This window comes from Leishmania major, chromosome 34 (genome assembly GCF_000002725.2).
Source record: "Leishmania major strain Friedlin complete genome, chromosome 34".
Classification (NCBI taxonomy): Eukaryota; Euglenozoa; class Kinetoplastea; order Trypanosomatida; family Trypanosomatidae; genus Leishmania; species Leishmania major.
In genome coordinates, this window is record NC_007286.2 from 1,246,123 (window position 1) to 1,270,147 (window position 24,025).

General features: G+C 54.9%; 4 protein-coding genes across 4 annotated transcripts; all 4 read left to right on the forward strand.

Moving 5' to 3' along the window:
• Positions 1-165: 165 nt before the first annotated feature.
• Positions 166-720, forward strand: LMJF_34_2740 (hypothetical protein; the record flags this gene model as incomplete). Its single annotated transcript, XM_001686325.1, has 1 exon — positions 166-720. One exon carries the CDS (start codon positions 166-168, stop codon positions 718-720), a length of 555 nt encoding a protein of 184 aa, XP_001686377.1.
• A 14,056-nt stretch (positions 721-14,776) lies between these two features.
• On the forward strand, positions 14,777-16,060 carry LMJF_34_2750 (methyltransferase-like protein; the record flags this gene model as incomplete). Its single annotated transcript, XM_001686326.1, has 1 exon — positions 14,777-16,060. One exon carries the CDS (start codon positions 14,777-14,779, stop codon positions 16,058-16,060), a length of 1,284 nt encoding a protein of 427 aa, XP_001686378.1.
• Positions 16,061-17,081: 1,021 nt separating this feature from the next.
• LMJF_34_2760 (conserved hypothetical protein) lies at positions 17,082-17,987 on the forward strand (the record flags this gene model as incomplete). The annotated part of the gene is made up of 1 exon (XM_001686327.1): positions 17,082-17,987. The coding sequence occupies one exon, from the start codon at positions 17,082-17,084 to the stop codon at positions 17,985-17,987; it is 906 nt and encodes a 301-aa protein (XP_001686379.1).
• Positions 17,988-20,602: 2,615 nt separating this feature from the next.
• LMJF_34_2765 (conserved hypothetical protein) lies at positions 20,603-21,634 on the forward strand (the record flags this gene model as incomplete). Its single annotated transcript, XM_001686328.1, has 1 exon — positions 20,603-21,634. The coding sequence occupies one exon, from the start codon at positions 20,603-20,605 to the stop codon at positions 21,632-21,634; it is 1,032 nt and encodes a 343-aa protein (XP_001686380.1).
• Positions 21,635-24,025: the final 2,391 nt, after the last annotated feature.

Here is a 24,025-nt window from a genome sequence, read left to right on the forward strand (position 1 = left end):
ATTCCAAGTACTCCTCGCCAACGTGCTTTACTGCGCAGTGTCAAAGCCATAAGCCGCGCGGCTGCTGCGGAGACGGTCACCCCGTCTGCGTGTCGCGAGCGTGTTTCCGGCCTCGCATACCACAAAGATGTCACCGCTTCGACAACTGCTGTGAACACCGCAGCAATGATGCCGCTCTCCGCCGCGTGTGTAGCGTATTGCTCTTCTTCGCTCGACAGCCACGTCTTCGCCAATCCCTTCACGCCTGGCTCGACGCCGTACCGCAACGACCCGTACTCGCCGTGTCTGCTGAAAAGCAGCTGCACCCCGGAGGAAAGCTTCTACGCGTGCTACAGCGAGGTGGATGAGACTCCCGCAGTGCTGGCAGTGAACCCTGCCAACACGCCGATCCGCTCGCACGTCGTGGGCCAGAAGGCTGCTTTGCCGACCGAAACCCAGGCGCTGCTCAAGTTGCTTTCGAAGGCGACCGCCTCCTCGTCGCCCTTCATGTCGCCGATGGCGACGCCGCTGAAGACGGCTGACAGCATGGAGCAGTCTCCCGCGTCTTTGATAGCGGGTGGCGGGCTGACTACAGCACCGTCGTTATCCTCCACGCCGGAGCGCGCCGCCTCGCCATCATCGCGCCAGCCGCCCGCTACCTCGGCCCGTGTGATTCGAAAGGTGGTGAGCTGTGGCGTGGACCGCACCTCGGGTCGCCCGGTGCCGAAGCCGAAGGACTAGGTGATGGTGGCTGCGCGGACCGTGTTTTTCTTTGTTCCCGACGCTGAATCGCGCCTTTACGCAGGAGGAGAGAGAAGCATGGCCGCGCGCTGATACTGATATACATATGCACATATGTGTATATATATATATACATATATATCGATGCGGCAAAGAGAGAAGCGGCGGATGAGCGGGGAATGGAGAGCCACCAATGGTGCTGGTCTGATTTCATGTGGAGCTGCAGTCGACAAGGCGAGGGCCCACAACCAAAAGGAATAGAGGAGGAAAGTGAGAACAGAAGAGGTCACAGGCAAGGGTGCATTGTGTTACCTTCGAAGTAGTTTTGTTCTCTGCTGCTCGACGGACTTTTGCGTGTGTTCATCTTGACGTCTTCTCCATGCCCCACTCCGCCAAGCTTTCCCTTTCGCGACAAACAAGCACTCTTACTGCACCCGCATTTTATTCTTGGAGGCCTTCCCCTCCCCTCCCCCACCTCCCTACCGCCGATTTTCCTTTGATTCCATTGAACCCTCTCCCACGTTTTTTTAGGCTTGTGCGTTGGGTGCAGGTGTGCTTGTGTGTGTGTGTGTGCCAACGTGCCGCTGGTGCGCGTAGAGTACGGTTTCGGTGCGTTTTTTCCGTTGATGCGTGTATTTGTATGCGTGTGTGTGTGTGTGTGTGTGTGTGCGCATGCGTTCATTTTTTTTTTGTTCGTCTTTCTTGCCACTTTTTTTCTGCCTGTACACGCACGAGAGACCTCTTGGTTGCTTTCAGCTCTGCCCACTCCGTCTTCCTCTTCACATGCATATGTGTGTGTATATGCGTGTGCATGTGCGCGTGTGTCCGTCCGTTTGTCGTTTCCTGCCCTCAAGTTCACTGCATCTGACGACCATGCCTATGGGAGGGAGAGGCGAGGAGGGGATAGGAGGATAGGGGAAGGGGTTGCACGCGTACTTCCTGTCTCTATGTCTCTCTCGAAATGCAGGCGCATACACATGCACGCACGCCCAAACACACAAACTAGCTTTCTGACTGATTTCTTTCTCGTCCCTCTGGCTTGTACCACGCAGACCCCGTATCGCTCGCTTTCTTTTTTTGCTTTGAAAGATTTATCTGTTGGTTTCATGCTCTCTGCCGCATCATGTCTATCGCTGTTTTGTTGTTGAGCACAGACATGCGCACTCTTCCTTTCCCTCGGCTGTCATTCCTGTGTATGCGTTTGTGCGTGTGTATGTCTGTGTTTTCTGTTGTCTGTGCTCGACTAGCTTTGTAACTTTTTTTTAGATCCCCTTTTTTTTGCTGATTCTCTGTGTCTTCTTCTCTTTCGCCTTTCGTCCCGCCTTGCCTCTGTGTCGTTCATTATCTATGCATGTTTCGTTGTGTGTCTCTTCCTGCCCTCCTGCTCTGTGTTAGTTGACATCGAAAGGGAGAGGGAGGAAAATAAGCTCATGATGATAGCTATGGCGGCGGCGGTGACGCGACAACGCTTTCTTTTTCGCCCTTTTTTCGATTCTCTGTCACGTACTCTAGCGTTAAAGGTGTTTAGTTTTCTTTAAATTTGAAAGCAGGAGAGGAGGCGGTGCTCCGTCTCTTCTCCGTTTGTCTTCTTTCATCTCTCCTGCGTCGTTGTCTGCGGCTGTTTTTCTCTTTCTCACTGCCCTAATGTCTTTTGCCCCTCACACCTGAGTAGCACCCCCGACATCAACATATCTACAGGGGCAGACGACGCCCACTTGCGTACGCACGTTTCCATCTTGTCACTCTCCTCCCCCCTCCCTCCCCCCACACATACACACATACATACAAACCCAACTACCAAGCCAAGGCATTTTATACAATGGTGGGGTCGCTCTACCTCTTTGTGTATCTCATTTCATTCATTCTTCTTTTTGTGCTTGTCGGCGGCTTGTTCCTCGCTTGCATACGTAGATGTGCTTGTCTGCGTGTGCGTGCGGCTCTCTCTCTTTCTCTCTGTCTTGCTTTTTTTTTCCTCCTTTTTTTTGATCGTGCCTCTGGATCAAACGTGGCGCAAGAGTGCCTTTCGTTCTCCGGAAAACTCGCCATTTTTGTTTTGTGTGTGGAGGGTCTCCCTGAGCTTCGACTCATCGTATATCGAACTAGCAGCAAACGCCGATAATCCATACCCACATCTGCACATGTGCATGGGTATGTCTGTGTGCTTGTGATTACGTGTAGAGTGTGCCCTTCTTCATTGTTTTTTTCTGTATTCTGATACTGTCTTTTTCTGTTCCGCTGTTCTGCCCTCCCTCCTCTTGTTCTGTTCTTAAGGTTCCTGCGGGCGTTTTGCAGTTTGGGGACTGGTAGGCCTGCGCGTTTTTCATCCCCATTGGTACACACTTGTGGCGCCCGGTCGGACTGAGGAGCGGAAGCAACAGCGGAAAAAGATGCACTGCCTACAGATCGTTTGCATGGCCTCAACTCCACTGAGGGATGTTCGAGTCGAAGATGAGAGACGCACAAGAAAGCAAGGGAATTGTGCAGGGGAGCTCCTTGGTGTTTCTCAAGAAAAAAGTGGTGGATGAGGGGGAGGGCCTGTGTAGTTGTGAGAATAGGAGCCATAGTGGACCTCGCATACTGGATGCGTCTCGTTCTATGTTATCCCCCGCTTTCCCATCGCAGACGTGAACAGAAACTTGACGCTTCAAGGACATCGATGCTGTAGCCTTGTCTCTGCGCGTGCCGTGCATCCACACAGAGAGACAGATAAAGTAGAGGGAAGAAGCAACTCTCGGAAATCCAAGCTATTTTTTCTACGTTTCTCTCTTCATGTTTTTTTTTTTCGTTTTTCTTTTTCGGGAGGGGGGGAGGCGGAGGAGATGGAGGAAGCTCACCATCACGCGGATTGTCACACACTTAAGCACCCCCCCACACACACACACACGTGTAAGTGATGACTATGCACGACGAGCGGGCGAGCGAATAAGGCGAATGTCAATCCGACCAGATCCTTCATCTGGTAAGCGATGCGACCAAACACAACCATGGGACAGGAAACAGCTCTCACACGAGGCACGTGTGCCTTATCAAGCCGAACAGCTATGAGTGGTGCAGGCCACGTTCTCCTTTCCCCATCTCCTCCTTCATCTTTAGCACGGCTGTGTTATACACATGGTCATCTCCGATTTTTTACGCTTTGCATTTTTTTTCTTTGGAGCTCTCCATTGTGTCTTTCGCGCTGCCTCCGACCCCTGCACGACATCACACAGAAGCCAACTCTGCACACCGTAGGTTTTCGTTTTGTTGTTTTCTTTTTCACGCCGCGTTTTTTTTTCTTGCTGATTTTTTATTGTTCTTTTGTTGTTTCGTAATCGCTCTCTCCTTCTTGTCGCAGTTCCTGCCTGACTGCCTCTGTCTCCTCTCTGGTGTGTGCGTGTGTGTGTGTGTGGGGGGGGTTCCCCTTTCATTGACGTGTGTCTCCTTTACCCCCGGCATATATGTGCGCGCGTGTGTGCGTGCGTGTGCCAGCCGGTCTCTGTCTCCTCTCCAATTTCCTTTTCCTCTTCCTCTTCTTCGGATGGCTCTTGCCGAAGTCGATCTGCTCGTCCTTCGTTCGTCTCTGTTCCCATGCATGCATGTATGTATGCATGCGATGACGAGGACGCGCCTCAGACCGTGAACGCTGACGGCCCATCCTCGAGCTTTCTTTCGTGCACGCACCTCCTCTCTTTCCAAAGCCGACAGGTGACGTGCACCGGTTCCTGCGGAAATCACACCCTTTTTTCCTTGCCTCTCGCACATTTTACTTTGGTAAGCATTTCGTGTGACAACGGTGCGACGAGATCGAGGGCTGACGAAGATGATTGGTCTTTTTTGTTGTTGTTGGTTTCCAGTGCAGAAAGCTGAACAGACGTTGCGGCACCGCACTCTCGTCCCTGCACCAAATCACACCATATACGTGTATGCATACTCTTGTATAAGTGACGAACTCTCTTCCTATTGGAATGGCCTGGGTGTAAGCGGCACGATCGCGCACACCCCAGAAGCTGGATCGTTTGAGACGAATGCGCTGGCTCGCTCATGACCTCGGTGTAGTCCTCTCTCCCTGCTTCCAAGTTCCGCCTCTTTCGCTCACGCTGGCGAAGGTAAGGGCGCATCTCCGTCGATCTGTTCGGCTCAGGCAGTAGTAGCGAAACCACTAGCGAAAAAAAAAAACACTACAAGGTCCTCGTGTAGTGGACGACAATACGAAGAAGATGCGCACACGCACGCACGCACGCACAGACAGGTGCGTACTGACAAACTCGACGAGGAGAGAAGAAAAAGGAGCCAAGTGATAGATTGTACAAAGGAAGCTAAGAAAAAAAAATGAAGCATGCGCAGAAGCACAGAAGCACAGAAGCGAAAATGTGACGCCACCATCACCGTTGACTGTGGTGTCTCCACTGCGACGCACTGTGAGTGGTGTGCGCTTCCCTCTTCGTCACGTGTGCGGATGTGCGAGCGCGTGAGTTTTTGTTCTCTTTGGGCGTATCACAAACCAAACAACAATGTTATTTCCATGCAGCAAGCGATCGAGCGCTAAAAGGGGCACTGATCGAGGAGGGCGAGGAAATCGACCACATAAAGCGATGAAGCAAGGACGCTCGATCAAATGAGCGAAAGAGATTTTTTTGTATTTCACGTGGCTTCGCCCTCAGCATCTCCCCCCTCTTCCTCTTCGTCCATACCCGCACCGAGCAACGAAGCTGTGGCGCGCACATAGGCGGTAGAAGTGCCCTTCTACGCGAACAACAAGACAAAACATAGAGAACTGGCGCCGAGTTCCTTGTTTGTGCTATGGCGCGGTAGTGGACGAAGTCGTCTTCATGTGTGTGTGTGTGTGTGTGTGTTTGCCCTCTTTTCTTCGCTTCTTATTTGCTTCTGTGCTTGTGTTTGTTTCTACTCCAAGCGGACAGCAAAAAAAGAAAGCGACGAGGGCACCTATGCGCCTTCTTGCGTTTTTTTTTTCGTTGGCGTTTTCGTTTTTTTTTTTTGAGGTTGTCTTCATCCCATCATCTGACGTGTGTTTCTTCGCTGTCATCGAAAGTGGTAGCGGATCAACACATGCAAAGGGACGAAAAAGAGCACGAAATGGAGACACGTGAAAACAACAACAACAAAAAACAAACAAACACAAAAGGACGCACAAACTCGAGAACACGGTCAAGCCACGTTTTGCTGCTTTTTGGTGTGCTTCTGTTTTCCCTCTTTTTTTGTTGTTGTTTTTTCTTGTGTCTTTTTCAGCACCATTTTCTCTGGTCCTCTCAACGTCACGCTCACCTCCATCGGACCTCTTTTCGTCTCTTGGCGGTGTTCGATCCGTTTTCCCGTTTGCGCTCCTTTTTCGTTGAACCATTGTCTTGTGTTGGTGTTGCTCGATATGCTCTTTCCGTCTTTTTGTTTCGTTGTTGTGGTTGCGGCCTTGGAACTGCCCTTCCGAGTTTACCCCTTGCACCCCTCAGTTCCTCGCCTCCTGCCCCGCATGAGGTCCCCATCATCACCCGTCCTTTCACGAGCAGTGGCCGCTACACGCTATACACAACACGAGTTCAACCATGGCTATCCCGCCGATATTTGACGCAGGAGGAGAAGAGCGATGATGGAGCGGCTTGGGGGAATGCAATGAAAGGTAAACGCTCCCTCTTCCCTCCCTCCCTCCCTCCTCCCCACGCTTACGTGGAATAGAGGTGTTTGTGTGTGTTTTCACTGTTGCCGTTTTGTTTTTTTTTTTTGCGTTCGTTGGTGCGTTTCGCTCATTAGCTTTATTCTTTTTTTCCCGCTGCTCTCACGCTTGTCTCCTACGACGACTGAGTTCGAACGCAGATTTCCCCCCGTTTTGGCAGTTCCTGCGTCTTCGTTTGTTCGACTTTCTTTAGCGCTTTTTGTTTTGCTGCTTCAAGTTGCCGAAAATGAGTGTTTCACTTCTGCTGGCTCCGCCTGTCGCCTCCCCCCTTCCCGCCTCCCAAAAACTTCATTTCTCTGTGGCTAGAAGCCAACAAAAAGAAAACGAAACAGGAACGAAAGAGCGGGTGGGAAACTGCCGGGGCTGACGCATGTGTGTCTGTGCGTATGCATGCATGATCGTACGCTTTCTTTTTTCCGGACATCTCTCTCTTTTTTTTTTCGGCCCTCCTTTCCGGACGCCTTGTACATCTCCCATTCCACAGTCTTCTTCTTTCCCTCAGAGACGAAGATTGGAGGAGCGAGGAGGCGATTCTTTTTCACGATTTTGTTTGCATGCTTCTGCCGCCGCCCCTTTCTATCAAATATGATGTTCCCCCCCCCTCTTAGCAGATAAACAAAAAAGTGCGTTCTCTCTTTTTCCCCTCACAACAAAAAGCGTACTTGAAAAGTACAATAAAAAAGTGATCCATGATGTGGTCGGCATGCTGAACGCCCCCTTCCCCCCGAAATGAGCCGTCTTCTGTCGGCGGACAAGCAGTGTCCGAACAAGTCTTTCACAGGCACACAAACGAGGGAGTCGGTGGGCAAGAGCGCTGTGTTGAGGTAAGGCTGCATTTTTTTTTTCGCTGCTGCGCTGTGACTCATGTTTTGTTTTTGTGTTCTTGCGTTGCGTGTCTGCTACGATGGGTCGTTCATGCTGTCTGATGCGGAGTGATCAGACCACTCGCACGCGCTGGAGAGGGATGGTGAGAGGCAAAACAACCACCGAATGGCAAAGGTACAGGAGATGCGCACGTTCGCTCGCGGTTCCTGTTGTAGTTGTGCTCGAAGGCAATCACGACCAGCGAGTCCCCACCACCACCAACCAATACCACCCCTCGAAAACGAACAGAACAAGAGCAGTGTCACTGCCGGTAGAGCTGCGGAACTTGAAGTGCCTGATATGGGGTGCATCGGCATACACCGAACGCACATAACCGTCCCCTCTCTCACACCAGCGAGCTCCCTTTCACTTCTCGTTCTCGAATCTCACCTTCTGTGTTAACTCGCGCCGCGACAAAGTGGCGTTCGTGGATGCGTTGCAGAAGTGCGTACATTCGCTTGTGTGCGTGCGTGTGTGTTGCACATCCTTGCCGGCTTCATTTTGATTCGCGCGGTCGTTCTCTTGCGCGTCTCTTCCCCGCGTCTCTCTCTACTCACGCTCCCGCGTTGGAACCGCATTCTGTTTCTTGTAGTTTTCCACTTGGCGGTCTTCCGTGCGCGCTTCTCCTTGTGATTTGCTTTCTGTGCGCTTGTACGTTGTTGTCGTTTGATATTAGTTGCTGCCATTTCTTTGCGACTCCCCCGCACCCTTCCTCCCTCCATCCGCTTGCTCTTCCCCTGTTGTCTTCCTCTTCGTTGGTTCTCTTTTCATTCCACCTTCTTGGTTTTTTTTTCTCTCTCTCTCTCTCTCTGTGCGTCTTCTTTTATATCTCCATGTTTATCCCGTTGACCACTACACACAACCGTGACTTTCTCTACATCGCCCCCATCGTTTTGTTTGTTGTCTTTCTCATCTTTCCTTGTCTACATGTCTCTGTCTCTCTCTTTTCTTTCGCTCGCTCAGCCGAAAAATAGAAAAAAAAGTTAGAGCTGACCACAGGAGCGCTGCTCTCTCTCCCCCTTCTCTCTCTTCTTGTTCTCTCCCTCTCTTTCCGTATGCCTTCCGTGCACCTTGTGTGTTCTTTGAGGGAAGGAGGGTGGGGGGGGGGGGCGGTTAGGAAGAGAGAGAAGGAAAAAAAGGAGGGCTACGAGGGGACGCTCGCTGGAAAGATATGAAGCAACGACAAAGAAAGGGCACGCATCTGTATACATAGATGTACGCAGACAAGTGCTTTCTTTATATTTCTTTCGCGCTCGTCTTGCTTCTTCTTTCTTTCGTTCTTTTTGCTTTTGCTCTTTACTTGCAGTGAGCCATTTTTTCCCGTTTATAACGTGAAGTATGCTTGCTCTCTTCTTCTCCGTCCTGTTTTGCGTTACCTCTTCTCTTTCATCTCCTTTTACTTTCCTCCTCCTCCTTCCTTTCCGAAACAACGTTCGCATATTATGCTTTTCTCTTTTGTTTGTTGTTGTTGTTGTTCGTGTTTGTCGGCACTTCTTCTTTCCGCGTTCTTTTTCTGTTCCTCTACGTGTGTGTTATGTGTGTTGTTTTGTTTTCGCCCATTTTTTTGGTTACGTCTATCCTCCTTCTATAACGGACTTTCTTTCTCCCTCTCTTCTCCCTTCCCCCTCCCCCATCTAGCTTCTTCCGCTTCCCATGCTTTGTTTTTTTTTTGTTTCACTGTGTCTCCTCGCCCCACATTCCCTCCTCGTCTTGATTATACTCGATCTCTTCTTCCACTCTGTTTCTTCTCGTATAGCTTCTCTTCCTTCAAGAACGCGTTTGCCTCTCATTTTGCACTACATTACATTTTTTATCTCCTGTGTGTGCGTGCTTGACTCCTCCAACGTTGCACCCTCCGCTTCCCTTTCTCACACGGAAACGCAAACGCGGCTGCTGTGCACCGTCATCTCTCTAAGAGAACGAGAACACGCCGACTCCGGTAGTGAAGTCGTCGCTGCTATCCGTGATTGCACACCCACACACATGCATACGCAGACACCGAAGGGAAGCGCAAAAAAAATGACGAATACCGCTTCCGCACGTAGTTTTTATCTCTAGGACGGAAAGTTATGCTCCTTTTTTTTCTTTCTCTCGGGTACCCTGTGAGTCTATGAGGATGTGATGCGTGATGCGTGCAGGCTTTCGACATCTGTATCTCGTACGTTGCTCTTTTACTATCTTGTCTAACTTCTTGCTCCATGCACGTTCATTGAAGATGATGCGACCGGTCCCACGCGTCTCCTCCTTTGTATCATTCAACTGACAAAGGCGCTGCCTCTTTTTCGTGTTCTCTCTCCGTGCTTTCGACAGAGCTTCGTCTTCCCTACCTTGTTTCACTTCGCCTTTCTTCTAGGTTTTTGTTCTTGTTCTGCCGTCTCCGAGTTTCACCACTGCCCACGCGTTCGCTTGCAACGGAGAGTCGCTCTCCTACTCTTACGGCTTCCACTGTTTTGCTCCCCTCTCCTTCTTTCTTTTGTCGCGTCATACGCTACTCCCTTCGTCGCGTGCCTTTCACCGATAAAAGACGACAGCGATCTCCTCCTCTTCAGCCCCGCCCTCCCTTCTGTTGCTCATCCTCAGTGACTTCACCCTGTTCCCTCTATTTGTTTTTTTGTTGAACGGTGGGCTTTTGACGGCAGCGGCGCACATATTGTGCTCTCTTTGGTGTTTGTTAGCTTCGTGGCCGTCACCTACTAGCGTAGAGAGAGAGGGGAGTGCGGTCTGGTCCGGGTTGGTGGCGGACATGAAGCATAAAACGAGAGGAAGGGTGGCGGGTCTCTTTTTTTGTTTTGCCGTTCGTGGCTGGATACACGTGCCTGCGCGTGCGAGAGACGGCGGCGGAAGGGGGCGAAGGCGGCGCACACACGACGCGTGAAGAGGTGCTATGAGAAAGTGATCAAAGGATGGTCATGAGGGGAGCACCGAGGCAGTGGCAACCGTGAAAGCGACAGCAGAGGGAATAAACTGGATACAGACGTACGACGTAGAAGGAAGAGTTCGAATTAGTCCTTGTTTTTCGATCATCAAAGACCGTGCGCTTCCTCCATTTTCTCCCTTCTGCGTCACGTTCCTGCCTCTTTTGCTGTCTGTCTGTTTGCGCCTCTCTCTTGACTCCTTCCCTTCCGCTCCCCCTGAAGCAATGCAGCCTCCACCCCTTTTTTCCGTCACGTGTGCTACACGCTCTTTCTCTCTCTCTCTCTCTCGTTCTCTGAGAAGCACAGCGGCGCCCGTCAAGCATGAGCTCTCTTTGTTAGTTTTCTTTTTCATCCCTTCTGCTTTTGTGTGGTCCCTTTCCCTCATCTCTTGCCCACGCCCACGCACACACACACACACACATGCACATTTTGGTGCTTGTCTTTGCCCTTCACTAGTTTTTGCCTTGCCTTCATTTGGCGATGGCGCCGTCTCCTTTACGGTCTGCTCTCCCTCGATAATTTTTTTTGTATGTTTTGTTTTCGCTTCTTTCCGTGCTCCCGTGTGCTCCACGGCGCGATCCGGTTCCCTGCCCACCTTGAGGAGAGGTGTGGCTCGGTGCCACCATCGACGACCCACGCACGGTTGTAAACCTTCCTCACAGCGGACCGGAAACTGTGCCGTGTCGTGATGGACAAATCGGCATGCAAACGCCACGCCCACCACGGCGGCGCAAAAGCGAGGACGCGCGGGCTTCAGAGTGCCGTACTGGCTCCTGCCATCACAACAACCCGAAAGCCCACCACGGAGCGAAGGCGGACCGCACATGCCGTCACACCCGCAACAAAGGCCGCCATGCAGACGGACACCTGCAACGTGCTTCTCCCGAATGCGGCGAACTTCATAACCAGACTGACAGCCAAGATTACCAGCAAAGTCGTCTTATCTGCTGGAGTCTTTTATACACCGCTTGCAACTCTATAACTGGCACAGTCGAAGGCCGCTCTTGAGAAGGTACTCTGTGGGTCGCGCGAGCACCGCCTCCTCGCAGCTATGCCGAAAAAGCTCCAAAATGCCGGTCTTGAGGAATGGGCACAGGTCTGCGATGCCCTCCCACCCCCTGGGACCCTAGATTTTGAGCACGGATTGCAGGCTATCCATGCCCACCTCCCCCTTGCACGCTGCGTACACCAGCAATGAGGCGAGACGACCGCTAAGGTAATATTTCGAAAAAAAAAAGCCAACCATTGGTGGACGTTTTCAGTTTCTTTGTTTTTGCTTTTTGCTCCCGTTGTCTTGATGACGGCGGCCACGCCCCTGTGCGTGGTATCCCAGGGTGCAGTACAGCCCCTCACCAGCTCTCTCTCTGCGTGGGGAGAAGCCGAGCGGCACCCCTCCCCTCTCCTATATCGCCCTGCCGATGCCGAACCACTTGTGGCGCGGACAGGGTCCGGGCGATGTATCGCTACTCCTGTCAGCGGCCAGGTGCTGGATCGGCGTGGCATCGCTGCAGCCTGCGACAGTGCACCGGTCTGACCCGTCGATATGATGGGCGAAGTGCCCGCGCAGTGCGAAGATGTCTCACCCGGGCCTCACTGCCCACTGGTGTGGGAGGAGCTGCTGCGAGGCGGCCTGTGAGGCGGGGTGTGTGGGTGGCGTTTGAGGGCAGGGGCGGTGCTCTCAGATGGCTGAGTCGGCACCTCGCTGCAAGGTGTGTGTGCCTACGGCTGCCTCGCCCCACGCGATGGAGGGCGTGTGACAGGGCCGGGGGAGGGGAGGGGAGTGGAGCGGAGCGAGAACTCATGTTGTATGGCAGAGAAGAGACGCATTAAAGCGAAGGAAGAAACAACCCGTCTTGTCGGCTTTGCTTGTGCCGTGCTCGGGCTCTCCTTTAGTGCAGCGAATGCATCCAATTTTTTGTGCCCGTTTGCGTTTGTGTGTGTTTTACGTAGGGAAATGTGCATTAGCGTAGTAAGGTGTTCTGCATCTCCTTGCCTCTTTTCTCTCTTGGCGGGTTGTCATCATGGCCGACCTGCACTATGCTGTATTGTATTGGTGAAAAACCATTGCTCTCCCTTTTTTTTTTTCGGGCCCACGTCTCTCCGGTGCTTTTGTTTTTCTGGGTTCCTATTCACATGCGCTTTTTTTTTGTCTCACCCGCACAACGAACTTCCCACCTTGCTGGGTTGAATTCGAGCGGGAGAGGACATGCGCGCGTGAGAGAGCCCGACGTCTGTGTATGATGAGGCCGTCTGTTTATGTTTTCTTCTGCGTCTCAACCTCTTCCATTTCTTTATGTGCGACGAACGCGTCTCCGCCATTCTCTCACACGACGTCACCACCTCCTTCACTTTTCCCCGTTCCGATGTCACTCTCCCGCTCTTTTTTACTCTCTCCTGTAGTAGTTCTTTTTTTGTCTTATGCTCCATGTGTGCTTCCCTATCCTTGTCTTCTACCACATTTTCTTTGAATACGCTCATCTCTCTTGTTTGTGTCTCGTTAGGATTGTTATCGGGGATAAACCGACGTCCTGCCGTCTGAACGACGCACAACGCCGGCTACCCCGTAAATCTCTCCCCGCCGCTTTCATGTCTGCATGGTGGCACCACAACGGGTAGCGAACACGACAAGAGCACGACAGCGGAGACGAACAGAGATGCACCTGAAACAGCCGTGTCTTTTTTTTTCCTGGTATACGATGAGGCTGCTCTGCTACGCTGTTCACTCTTTCTGTCTGTTGATGTGGTGCATATACGGATGTGCTTTTTTTTGGTGGGGGGTTGTTTTTTCGCTTCTGTGCAGCCTCTGCTCTCTGTGTGCGGTGCCTCCCCGTCGCTTTATACTGTTTCCATATTTTCTCTTGCCGTCTCTCTCCATATTGTTCCTCGAAGCCGATTTTGCTTCTCTCCGTCTTGCATGACAGTTCTGCGACCTCCTCGCTCCTGGCTTCCATACTCCTCGTGTACCTTTCTCTCTCTCGCTCGCTGTCTGTATGTGCCTGTATGCGTGAAGGCTTTTTTCTGGAGCGGTGCCACGACCGCAGGAACACGTGCAGTCGCAGAGCAGGAGAGGAGAGAGGAGGGCAAGAGAGGCTAAAAGGCGGGAGCAATCAACCACAAAAAAAAAACGATGATACAGACGAGAAGCAGTCGCGCGCAGAGGAAGTGCCCAGCAGACACTTCCATAAGCCGCATCAAGGCATTCATGACTACCCTATTATTAGTATTGGCTCGTTTCTGGTGCACCCATCACATAGGAGAAAGCAGAGGAAACGACAGAAAAAAAGGCAGCAACGAGGCCCCCCTCTCCCTCTCCCCCTCCCCTCCCGCAAAACAACAACAAGAGAAGCAGAAGGCACTAACATGGGGTGCGGAAGGAGTAGAAGAGAACATGGGTAAACGAGCGCACAAAACAGACAGAAAAAAAGGAAAGCACCATAACCAATGCAACCGCTCGAAGAGGGATATATATATATATATATAGATATAAATGTATATATCTGTATTTCTATGTATGTATAGGAAGCGGGAGACTGACAAGGATAAGAGGACCTCGCGTTTGTCAACGCGTGTGCCTGAATGCGTATGAGCACGTTACCGTAAAGTTGCTGGCAGAGTTGCTTTTTTTTTTGCTATTTCGAATTTTTTTGATTGTATTTTCGCTCATACGGGTGACCGTGATAGAGTGCAGAGTAGAGTTGTAGATCTCATCATTGACGACGCCCCTACTCCTACGGCTACCGATATATATATATATATGTGTGTGTGTGTGTGTCGGTGTGTGTGCTGATCGCTTTTGCCTCTTTCCTCTCATTTCTCTTTACGGGCAAGAGGTGTGGCAGTAGCCAATGCCAGCTGCATGGCTCTCTCTATCCTAAGAGGATATGAATAGAAACGGTTATGATATACGCCGAGAAGGGGGAGGAATGTAACAGCAGCCTTCACGAAAAGCAAGCGAAGGATAGGGCTTGGACCGCGTCCCTTCAGAACGCATGAGTGGTGGCAAGGTGGACAGGTGAGGCACCTCTGGCCTCTTTCGCCTTCTTTTCTGCTGCTCCTATCTTCACCACTTCCACTTTTTCATGTGGTATGTTGATGGTCTCATGTGCCTTCGTTCGCATGACTCCTCCACGTTCAGCTCGCTTCTTTTCGAGGGGGTGCGGCGCGTGGGGTACAGGCGGATGAGGAAGGCACGTCACCGATGCTGGTGGACAGGACTCTTCCATCCTTCTCCCTTTCATCGGCTTGTGTCGGGCCTCGATGAGGGCTTTTGTATCCTCCTCTACGCCTGCTATCAAGTGTGATCGGGATCGATACGAACCACTGAACTTACTTGTTCTTCACACCTCTCTCACTCTTTATTTTGTGGTCTCCCCCGTTCTCACCGCTTTCTCCCTTCCATCGCCTCGGCGTCCCTCTCGCACGCGCGACTCTCCCTCTCCGGGGTAGGCCGTACCACCACAGGTCTCGCTTGCGTTTTTTGCGGTTGTTTCATGCTGCCCCGTGCACGCGTGGGGTTTCCACTGGCTCTCAGCACCTCGCAGCACGCAAAAGGCAGGGGCACAAGGAGCAGGTCCATCTGTCAGCCCTGTACGGAAGAAAAGGGATACCAAAGATGCCAGCCCCACGTCCAGAGCTGGAGAACCCGCCGGAGGTGTTCTACAACGCCTCCGAGGCACGGCGGTACACCGTGAGCACACGCGTGCGCAAGATTCAGCGGGACATGACCCTGCGCGCGCTGGAGCTGCTCAACCTGCCAAAAGACGACACAGCGGCAGCCACCGGCGTGAATTGCTCGGCCCTGCTGCTCGACATAGGCAGCGGTAGCGGCTTGAGCGGGGATGTGCTCACGGAGCAGGGCCACGTGTGGATGGGCGTCGATGTCAGTCGTGACATGCTGCGCATTGCCAAGGAGGATGAGCTGAATTACTACGACGTGGGCGCGGCACAAAAGTCGGCGGAGGCGGAGGAGGCATACCTGACAAGCAGTAGCAATGCCCGCTTCGACACCAGCCATGTGAAGTGGGGTCTCATCACTTCTGAGGATGACCAAGAGGAGGTGAGCGAGCCGGAAGGGGGAAAAGGCGTCGCCGGAGAAGATGATGACGGCACGAGCGGTGATTTGGCTGGCGGTGCAGCGGCAGGTAGCGGCGCGGGTGGTGCGGCGTCAGGACCGCGCATGGTGGAGGTGCTTCAGAACGACATTGGCGCCGGGCTGCCGTTTCGTCCTGGTACGTTCGACGGCTGCATCTCTATCTCGGTGCTGCAGTGGCTGTGCCACAGCACCAAGAAGGGCGAGGTGCCACAACGGAGGCTGATGGCGCTCTTTCAGTCTCTCTACAACGCGCTGCGTCGCGGCGCAAAGGCTATCTTTCAGTTTTACCCTAGCAACCCCGAGCAGGTGCACATGATTACGCGAGCTGCCATGAAGTGCGGCTTCGACGGCGGCGTCGTCGTCGATTTCCCGCACTCGGCGCGCGCCAAGAAGTACTACCTGGTGCTCCAGGCGGGTCAGGTGCAGGGCGGATTTGTGCCGCCGCCGGCCCTCACAGGCGAGGTGGAGGGCGATGGCGACGACGACGACGACGGCAGCAACGGCGACCCCGAATACGATGGCGAGGAGTACTACGGCAGTGGAGAGGACGGCGACGACGACGACGACGGACTCCACAACCCAAACAGCCGCAAGCGTGTTCGCGTAGGAGGGCGGGACGCGCATCACGACAAGCGCGCTCGAGCCTCCTCTGCGCACGGGCAGAAGCGCCGTCGCAAGGACAACCGGCCCGTCACCGGTACGCGCGAGTGGGTGCTGCTCAAGAAAGAGGAGAGGCGCCGGCGGGGCTATCAAACCACCGCAGACTCCAAGTACACAATGCGACAGCGCAAGCCGCGGTTTTGAACCGAGGCGAGGGATGGGGAAGGGCCGCCCCTGTCGGCGGGGGTGCGCTGCCCCGAGGAGTTGCGCGGAAGAGGGCGTTTTTTTTGCGGTCAATTTTATATGAAGCCTGTTTTTGTTTTCCGTTGTTTGACACGATTAATCGGCGCTGCGTTTCTTGTTCGCGCTGCACGCTAACAACCTGTGTGTGTATGTGTGTTTGTATCTGGCGCACGGCCGGAGACACCTCTTCTCCCTAATTCGCAAGTGCTCGTGTCTGAGGCAGAGACGGCTCGCACAGAAACGTCACCCGTGCTATCTAAGCGGTCTCCACCGCTGCACAAATCAAGAAGGAAGCAGCATCACAATTATACCGGCGTGACCGGCACGAGGGCGAAGGAGAGACTGGGAGGGCATATCCGCACACACGCTGCACCATATTGCAGCCTACTTCGTGTATGCGTGTCCTTTTTTTTTTGCTTCTCCCTCGTAGTCCGTGTGTCACATGGAGGCGGTTTGTCGTTCGTTGTTTTCTTACTCGGCGTCTGCCCTGACAATGGGACGTGCTTGCGCCTTCTCACCGTACGCCGTCTACGTGGACGCTTCAGCTTCCGCTGCATGGAAGCGCTCGGGCAAACGAGGCACGTACGGTTGAGTACGCCGGCACGTCTCTTTTTTTTTCGTCGTGCGCATACGATACCTATGCGCTAGGTGTGAAGTTTTGTGCAACTTAATACATGCACACACGCACCCACCCATCCACCCACACACACACACGCTTGCCTTTTCGCCGTCCTGGTGTCCACGTTTTCATGCCTTCCATCTTTTTCTTGTTTTTTTCCTCCCCCTCTTCCTCCGCTTCTTGTGAGTCTCCATCACCCAGCGTGAACGTTCTGTAGCAGCCATCGAACTCTCCAAGCGCACCGCTTCACGAAAGCACGTCCGTACACACGTACACGCTCCCTTGCGGGAAGCTAGTCCAGGCTCTTCGGTGCGTCTGTCTACTCACCACGCTCGTTTGCTGCTTGACCCCTTCCTCTTTCCAATGAACCCGGACGACGGGTCCGAGGCGGGCAGCATTGCCGAGACGTTGCCGCAGGAGCAAATCAAGATGTTGCTCAATGTGCAGGACTTCCAAGAGAAGGTCGCACAAGACCCGGCAAACCTGTGCTGTGTGATTGTGACCAGCACTTTATGCCGCCATTGCGGCATTCGCCGCATCCCGTACCCGAGGGCGGCTCACCCACACGGCAAGTCCAGCAGCAATGAAGACGGCGAAAGCGAGGACGAGGACGCTGACGCCGACGGCGATGACGGCTACGGCGACGAGGAGGACTCACAGGCCGACGGTGGCGCAGGGCACAGTATCCACGCTGGTCACTTTTACCGCGATATCGAGACGCACCTTGTTCACAATCGCGACACAGCGGCGCAGCGGCGGCACACGCGCTTCTTTCACGTCTGCGCGTGCATGGAGGAGGAAACGTGCGTCGACTTTTTGATCGCTGCAGACCCTGCGTACAGCTTGCTCAACAAGCAGCCCACCGCGCACGAGATGGCGCTTCTGCATAAGAAGGCTCACCACCAGCTCAAGGAGCTCCTGAACTTGCTAGAGGTGCGTAGCACGCCATCAATGCGCTTCTACCTTGCTGGGCAGCCGCTGCGGTACTCGGCGATGCTGTCGAGCTGCAATGACGCTGCCGCGCCGAAGGATGTGACCGCGGAGACGGATGTGCTGCAGGTCTCGGGGGCGAACTGGATCAAATGGTTCCAAGTGCTGCAAAACGCGGTGGTCGTGCGCAACGAGGTGATGCGTTCGTACGACACAGAGGAGCGGGAGAAGGCACGGGCTGCGCGTGCGGAGGCGCGTCGGCAGGCCCGTCGTCAGCGTAAGAAGCAGGCAGTGATGGACGAGGAGGAGGAAGACGAGGAGGGCGAAGAAGACGGCTAAAAGAAGCACAAGGTTCACGGCCTGCAAAGGATGAGAGACTGGTAAGGGCGATGGGGCCCCACCTCCACCGTCGCTGAGGAGACGGTATACCCTCTCCCTCTCCTTTCCACCAGTGGTGGAACCTCTCCTTTTCCCCTCATGCACGCTGACTTGTCACTTTCATGAACGCAGAGGCCCGAGCGTGTGTGTGTGTATATGTGCGCGTCTTCGACGGCCATGCATTTGGAGCGTCAAGAAGAAGAGGCTGAACGATAGCGGATGTAAACTAGCCGACATGCGCAGCGGTCGTGTTTGTCCGTGCGCGCGCGTGTCGGACCTTTTGAGTCAGCAAGTGCGTTGTGTGAGCAACACCGAACAAAGCAACACAAAGGGATAGCGCCCTGTTGAGGCGCACCACTCGCGCGTTTCGAGGGACAAACTCGATCAGGCAGACATGCAAGCCCCGACGCGTAGTCTGACGAGTGCAGAAACCTCCTGTGGTGGCGCCTCTGCGGTGCTTCGCGGAAGGTGGCGGCGAAGCGGAATGCTCACGAGGGAAGTGGACTATCGCAGAAGGCTGGCATACTCCGCGCTCGCGTGAACAACCCCTCAACAATGGCGCCATCGCAGGGGTGTGGTGATGGGGTGTTCATGCATTTTGTATCGCTCTGCACCGCCTCCGAGAACCGCCCCGCTTCCGTCCGCTCGCTCTAATCCATCCTCAGCGCTCTCCTCCCTGTTTTCGCTTCCCCATTCACCACCACCTTCTTGAAAGGCTCACGCGCAACACAGCAGAGTAGACGAACCTGCATCTCCAGCAAGTGCGCCGGCTGCCGGCTACTCGTACTCTCCGTTGTCGACACGCGGCAACACCGCGGTGTCACAACAGGTCCTCTTTGCCGTCCCCTTGGGCCGTGAGCTGAGGCGAGTGCTGACTTTTCCTTCCCTCTTTCCTGGAGTCTCTTCCGATGTGGTTCTCCCCATTCCCATCCAGCCACCTTGTCAGCGAACGTGCACCCCCACTTTTGTGAGCGTGCTCGGGTGTTGCTATCTCTGCTCTCTCCGATCCCTGCATCTCTTCTGCTTTTCGCTTTCCTTGACGCCGGCGTCATCATCGATGACGGCGGCCACGCCCCTGTGCGTGGTATCCCAGGGTGCAGTACAGCCCCTCACCAGCTCTCTCTCTGCGTGGGGAGAAGCCGAGCGGCACCCCTCCCCTCTCCTATATCGCCCTGCCGATGCCGAACCACTTGTGGCGCGGACAGGGTCCGGGCGATGTATCGCTACTCCTGTCAGCGGCCAGGTGCTGGATCGGCGTGGCATCGCTGCAGCCTGCGACAGTGCACCGGTCTGACCCGTCGATATGATGGGCGAAGTGCCCGCGCAGTGCGAAGATGTCTCACCCGGGCCTCACTGCCCACTGGTGTGGGGAGCCGGAGCCCTCTCCCGAGGGGGACGCACCAGTTGTGGCGGCGTGCATGGTGTGGGAGGAGCTGCTGCGAGGCGACCTGTGAGGCGGGGTGTGTGGGTGGCGTTTGAGGGCAGGGGCGGTGCTCTCAGATGGCTGAGTCGGCACCTCGCTGCAAGGTGTGTGTGCCTACGGCTGCCTCGCCCTACGCGATGGAGGGCGTGTGACAGGGCCGGGGGGAGGGGAGGGGAGTGGAGCGGAGCGAGAACTCGTGTTGTATGGCAGAACGCACGCATTGCAATGAGATCTCCTTTCGAGGTGGAGCTCGTCTCTCTCATTTTCTCGCGCTGCTGAATTCCCTTTTCGCTTCCCCCCTCCTCCCCCTCCCCGCGGGTGAGCAACGCGACAACTCACCACCACCACCACGAGCGGCGCATCACCTGAGCACCGCGCCACGCTGAAGCACCCATATCAACCTTGCTATGCGCCAACACAACGAAGAGCAACAACGGAAAGACACCGAATCCATCAGCTCCCCTCTGCGATCATCACCACTCCAAAAAAAAAAAAGAAGAAGCGCGCGGGTCACTGCTTTGCACTCTCCCTTCTGCCACGTCCCTACTAGCCGCCGTGCTTTTCGGTTTTGCATCTCTCGCGCATGGATCTGTCTCGGACCCATTCATCTTTCTCGCTCGTGCGCCCGCATCAGCGGATCTGCGTCTCGGACGTTTGCCGACGCCCCTCTGTGTCGCCGAAACGGTCTGTCTTCGCCATCTGTGCTTCCTTCCTGATTACTGGTCGCTTGTGAGTTCATCGACCTGCTCTCACTCTGCCTGTCGTCTTGCTCTCTCCCTAATCGCCGCGTTTCGCTCCCCCACTTTTCCTCGGGCGTTCCTCCTGCGGCGTGAGTGGTGGTTTTGCGTGTTCCCGTTTCGCTCTCTGTGTTGTCGGCGCCTGCACCTGCGCCTCTTTCCTTCCTCCTGGTTATAGCCCCGCTTCACTGTGCCGTCGCCTGGCACTCGATTTTGTTTGCTCTCTCTCTCTCTATGCTAGTGTGTGCTCAAGTGAGGTGGACTCGCTTGACCAAAACGACAAGTTCTAGTCCATCTTAGCTGGGGCTCTGAGCTGCACCAAGCTCTGCCATCACGCCCCCTTTTTTTTCACGCTTCGGTAGAGGGAGAAGAACCTACCTGGTTCACAGCCTTAGCTTTCTTCAGATGTGGCGCCGATGGTGAAGCAGCCTGCTGCACAAGTCCTTCTGCGCGTCCCTTCCACGCGAGTGCGCAACAAGTCGCATGCTATCGATGCTGACCGAAAGCATACGTGTTGCCCCGGCTTGAAGGTGGTCGGTGCCGCTGCAAGAAAACCTTCGGCTGCGCTAGCGGACGCACCGTTGCGCTGCAAGCGTGTCCCTGCTGTGCCGACGACACCCAAAGGCGCAGGAGGGTGGAATGCTCCCTGGCAGCCCAGACGCGGTTCTTCCGGCGTCACTCCAGATGAAGATAGTCGCGAAGCTCGCGAGCATCTCCGGCACTCGCCGCCTGATAAGAAACGAGGTAATAGCATTGAACACCGCAGCCACAGCGCCGGCCCTTCGCGTCACGCTCAGCACCCAGCCAGCGACAAGGTCACTGTAGGGCTTCCACGCATGCACTCATCCCCACAGGCGGTGCCGTCAGTACACGAAAATGGGCTGACCGGCGACGACCTTCTTCTTCTGTGCGGGGTGAAACCGGGGTCCTCCAAGGCTCTCTGGTACACCACGATGCGCGCGCAGCTGGAGGCTCGCGCGCTTGCCATGAGAGCGGAAAAAAGCGACAGGGGCGACAGCGCGACGTCGAATAGACCGAGGACAGGGGTGGGCTCGTCGTCGTTGTCGTCGCACTCGCCAATGCACAGAGCGGAGGCTAGCCCTGAACCGCTCGTGCTGCCAACGGCGCTTTTGCTTCTGGCTGAGCCGTCTGACCTGAATGCGCGCACCATGGGCGCGTCAAAATCTGCTGCGCAACCAATAGGGAAGATACCACGTACTCGCTCGGGCGAGGACGAAGCCGAGAAAGTGGAAGCGGACGACGGGGCCAGCAGCCTTGGTACCCGCTCCACTTCCCTCTGCTCTGAAAAGGTCGCTAACACAAGTGTGATGCAAGCAGCGCCTAACGCGGCTCCGCTAGTCCCCCTCAAGAGGCTGCGGCTCTCGCCAAAGCAATTAACGCAGATGCGTGTTTCCGTTCTCTCTCTTCAGGCCCTCGTCGACTTGTGACGCCCGCTGCTTCTTCGACGTTGGATCCTTTCTTGCTTGTTTGAAATTGTGCTTCTGCCCTGATGGTGGCGGCCGCCTCGGTGCGTGATATCTCCGTGCCCAGCGCCCACTGTGTATGGGGAGGAGCCAACCAGCTCGCAGGCCCGCCCTCGGGTACGGCCGGCGGGAGGGGGGACCCTTGGTGTCGGCAGGACTGGCGTGGGGCTGGCGCTGTGCCGAAGAGACTTGCGGGCATGGTGATACTCGTGCGAAGCCGCTACGAGCGGTGTCGACGGTTCAGCGAATATACGCATCCACTCACTGCTTTGTTTTATATTGTGCGTGAGCTGCGATGTGGTGATGGTGGGCCCGGTTTCGTGGCGAAGCTTCGATCCAGGTCTGCATTCTGCAAGAGACGCATTTCGCCCCGGCAGGCCTGCGGGGCGTTTGATCTGCCGGGTTTGCAGGACTCCGGCGCAGCACGAAAAAAAGCGGTACGGCGGTGGCGTCTCCGTGCTCACGCCGAAGGACACATGCACAGGTGCGGGCTCTACTACTCCATGTGAAGAGTCACCACACCGTCTTTACGGGATGCGGCGGCTTTAGGCGACTGAGGGAGAGAGGCATGACATGCAGGCAGAGCACGCAGGGTGTCAGAGGGCCCTGACCCGCGGCTGGCCAGCTTCCTCCCTGAGGTCGTCTGGCATGCGCCTAAACCGCCCCCTGCTGCCCGCACGACGGACGCTCACCGCCTCTGCCCTCCAGCACGACCCTGAAGGCGGCTCCTCCTGGACCAAGGCATGCTGTGCACTCGGGTCGGTGCGGCGCCCATCGCGCAGCAGTTGTGCGAGTGTGTGTGTGTGGGGGGGAAGGGGGTAGACAGACCACGTTAGGCGCATGGCCCGATGCAGCGGGCGGCGCTTCGTCCTCGACGACGCGGATGCGACAGCCGCGCAACCGTGGCGTGTGGGCTTTGGGTGCATATGTGTTGACGCGCTCGTGGTAGACTGACATCTTGAAGATGGAACGCAAATGTTAGGCGGGTGTTGCTGTGTCATTTTTTTTTTTGCTGGCGGCGGATAACGAGCTGAAACAGCGGCGGGTGCTGTCGGCGGCACTCGCAAGCAAAAAAAGGGAATGGGGAGGATGAGCGTGAGGAAATGCGAGGAAACTCAAAGAAGACCGCAGGGGGTGGTGCGCTTCTTCTTCCCACTCCTGCGGTGCAGCGTGACGCACTTGTGTTTATCGTGGCCACAACTTTCTGTTCGGTCACCCCAGCTTGGTTTGCTACCGCTTGTCGCGTTTCGTTCTTTTTTATGCTTTGCTTGGTGCGGCCACGGCGTTTTCCAGTGGCGGCGTCATCCCAGCGTGTGCGCGGCTCTCCCTGAACTGGATGGTTGTGCTGCTCTCACGTTTCGCGTTTCCGGAATACCTGTTTGTGTGTGTGTGTGTATGTTTGTATCTGCAGGGGTATGAAATCATGTGTGCGTTTACTTTTTCTTTCACCGGCTTCTGTCCTGTGTACCACTTTTCATTGTTCCTATTTCTCGTTTCGCTCCCAATGAACCTGTTAGAATGCTCGCTCGCCAAGAAGCGATGGACAAACCGCCGCTGCCGCTGCCCCTCCTTCCCTTTGCCCTATGCTGGCTTTGTGCGTGAATGGCTGTTGTCGCCCTGTGAGGCCACAGGAGACGCATGCACCCGGATCACCTGTGTGGCGGAGGCGTTGAAGTGTGCAGAGGCTGAATGGTCAACAGATGGGCTGACTCGTCGGAGGCACATGGCTACTGTTCTGCGACACGGCTGCGCATGCGAAAAACGCTCCCACCTTTGTCGCCAACGCATTCTGCTGAACCTTTCGTGCCTCTTTCCTTCGACTCATCGTCAGTGCCTCTAACATCTCTCTGCTATTGTTTTGCTAATTCCTCCCCCCACCCTCCTTCCCATCTTCGCACACATCGCGTGACGATCGTAACGGACAGCTGGAAAGACGTGCGCGCACGTTCTCCTCGCCCTACCGCACGGCGAGCAGCACCAAAACGAACGTCAACAGCACAAGAAAAACGCAGAAAATGACGGGAGGGGGTCCCACAAGAAATAGCAACGGCACGAAACGAAGGGGAACGCGCGAAAACCTTTTGTGGGTTGGTGACCTCTCTTTTTCGTGGGTGCCACCTTCTTGTCGCTGGGCAAACTCTTTGTTGCGGCTGCGACACCGTATTCTGTCTACTTGTGTGTGTCTGTGTGCGAAGAGGACGACGTTGGCTTTGATCAGCGACGCTTGAACACCATGTGTTCTAGTTTTTCGGCACCTGCGCATACAAACCAAGTTGCATACCCGTTGCCGCCACACACACAAGCACGCACACATATACGCACAGACCCACCCGTCATTCCTCGCCCTCCTCCGCA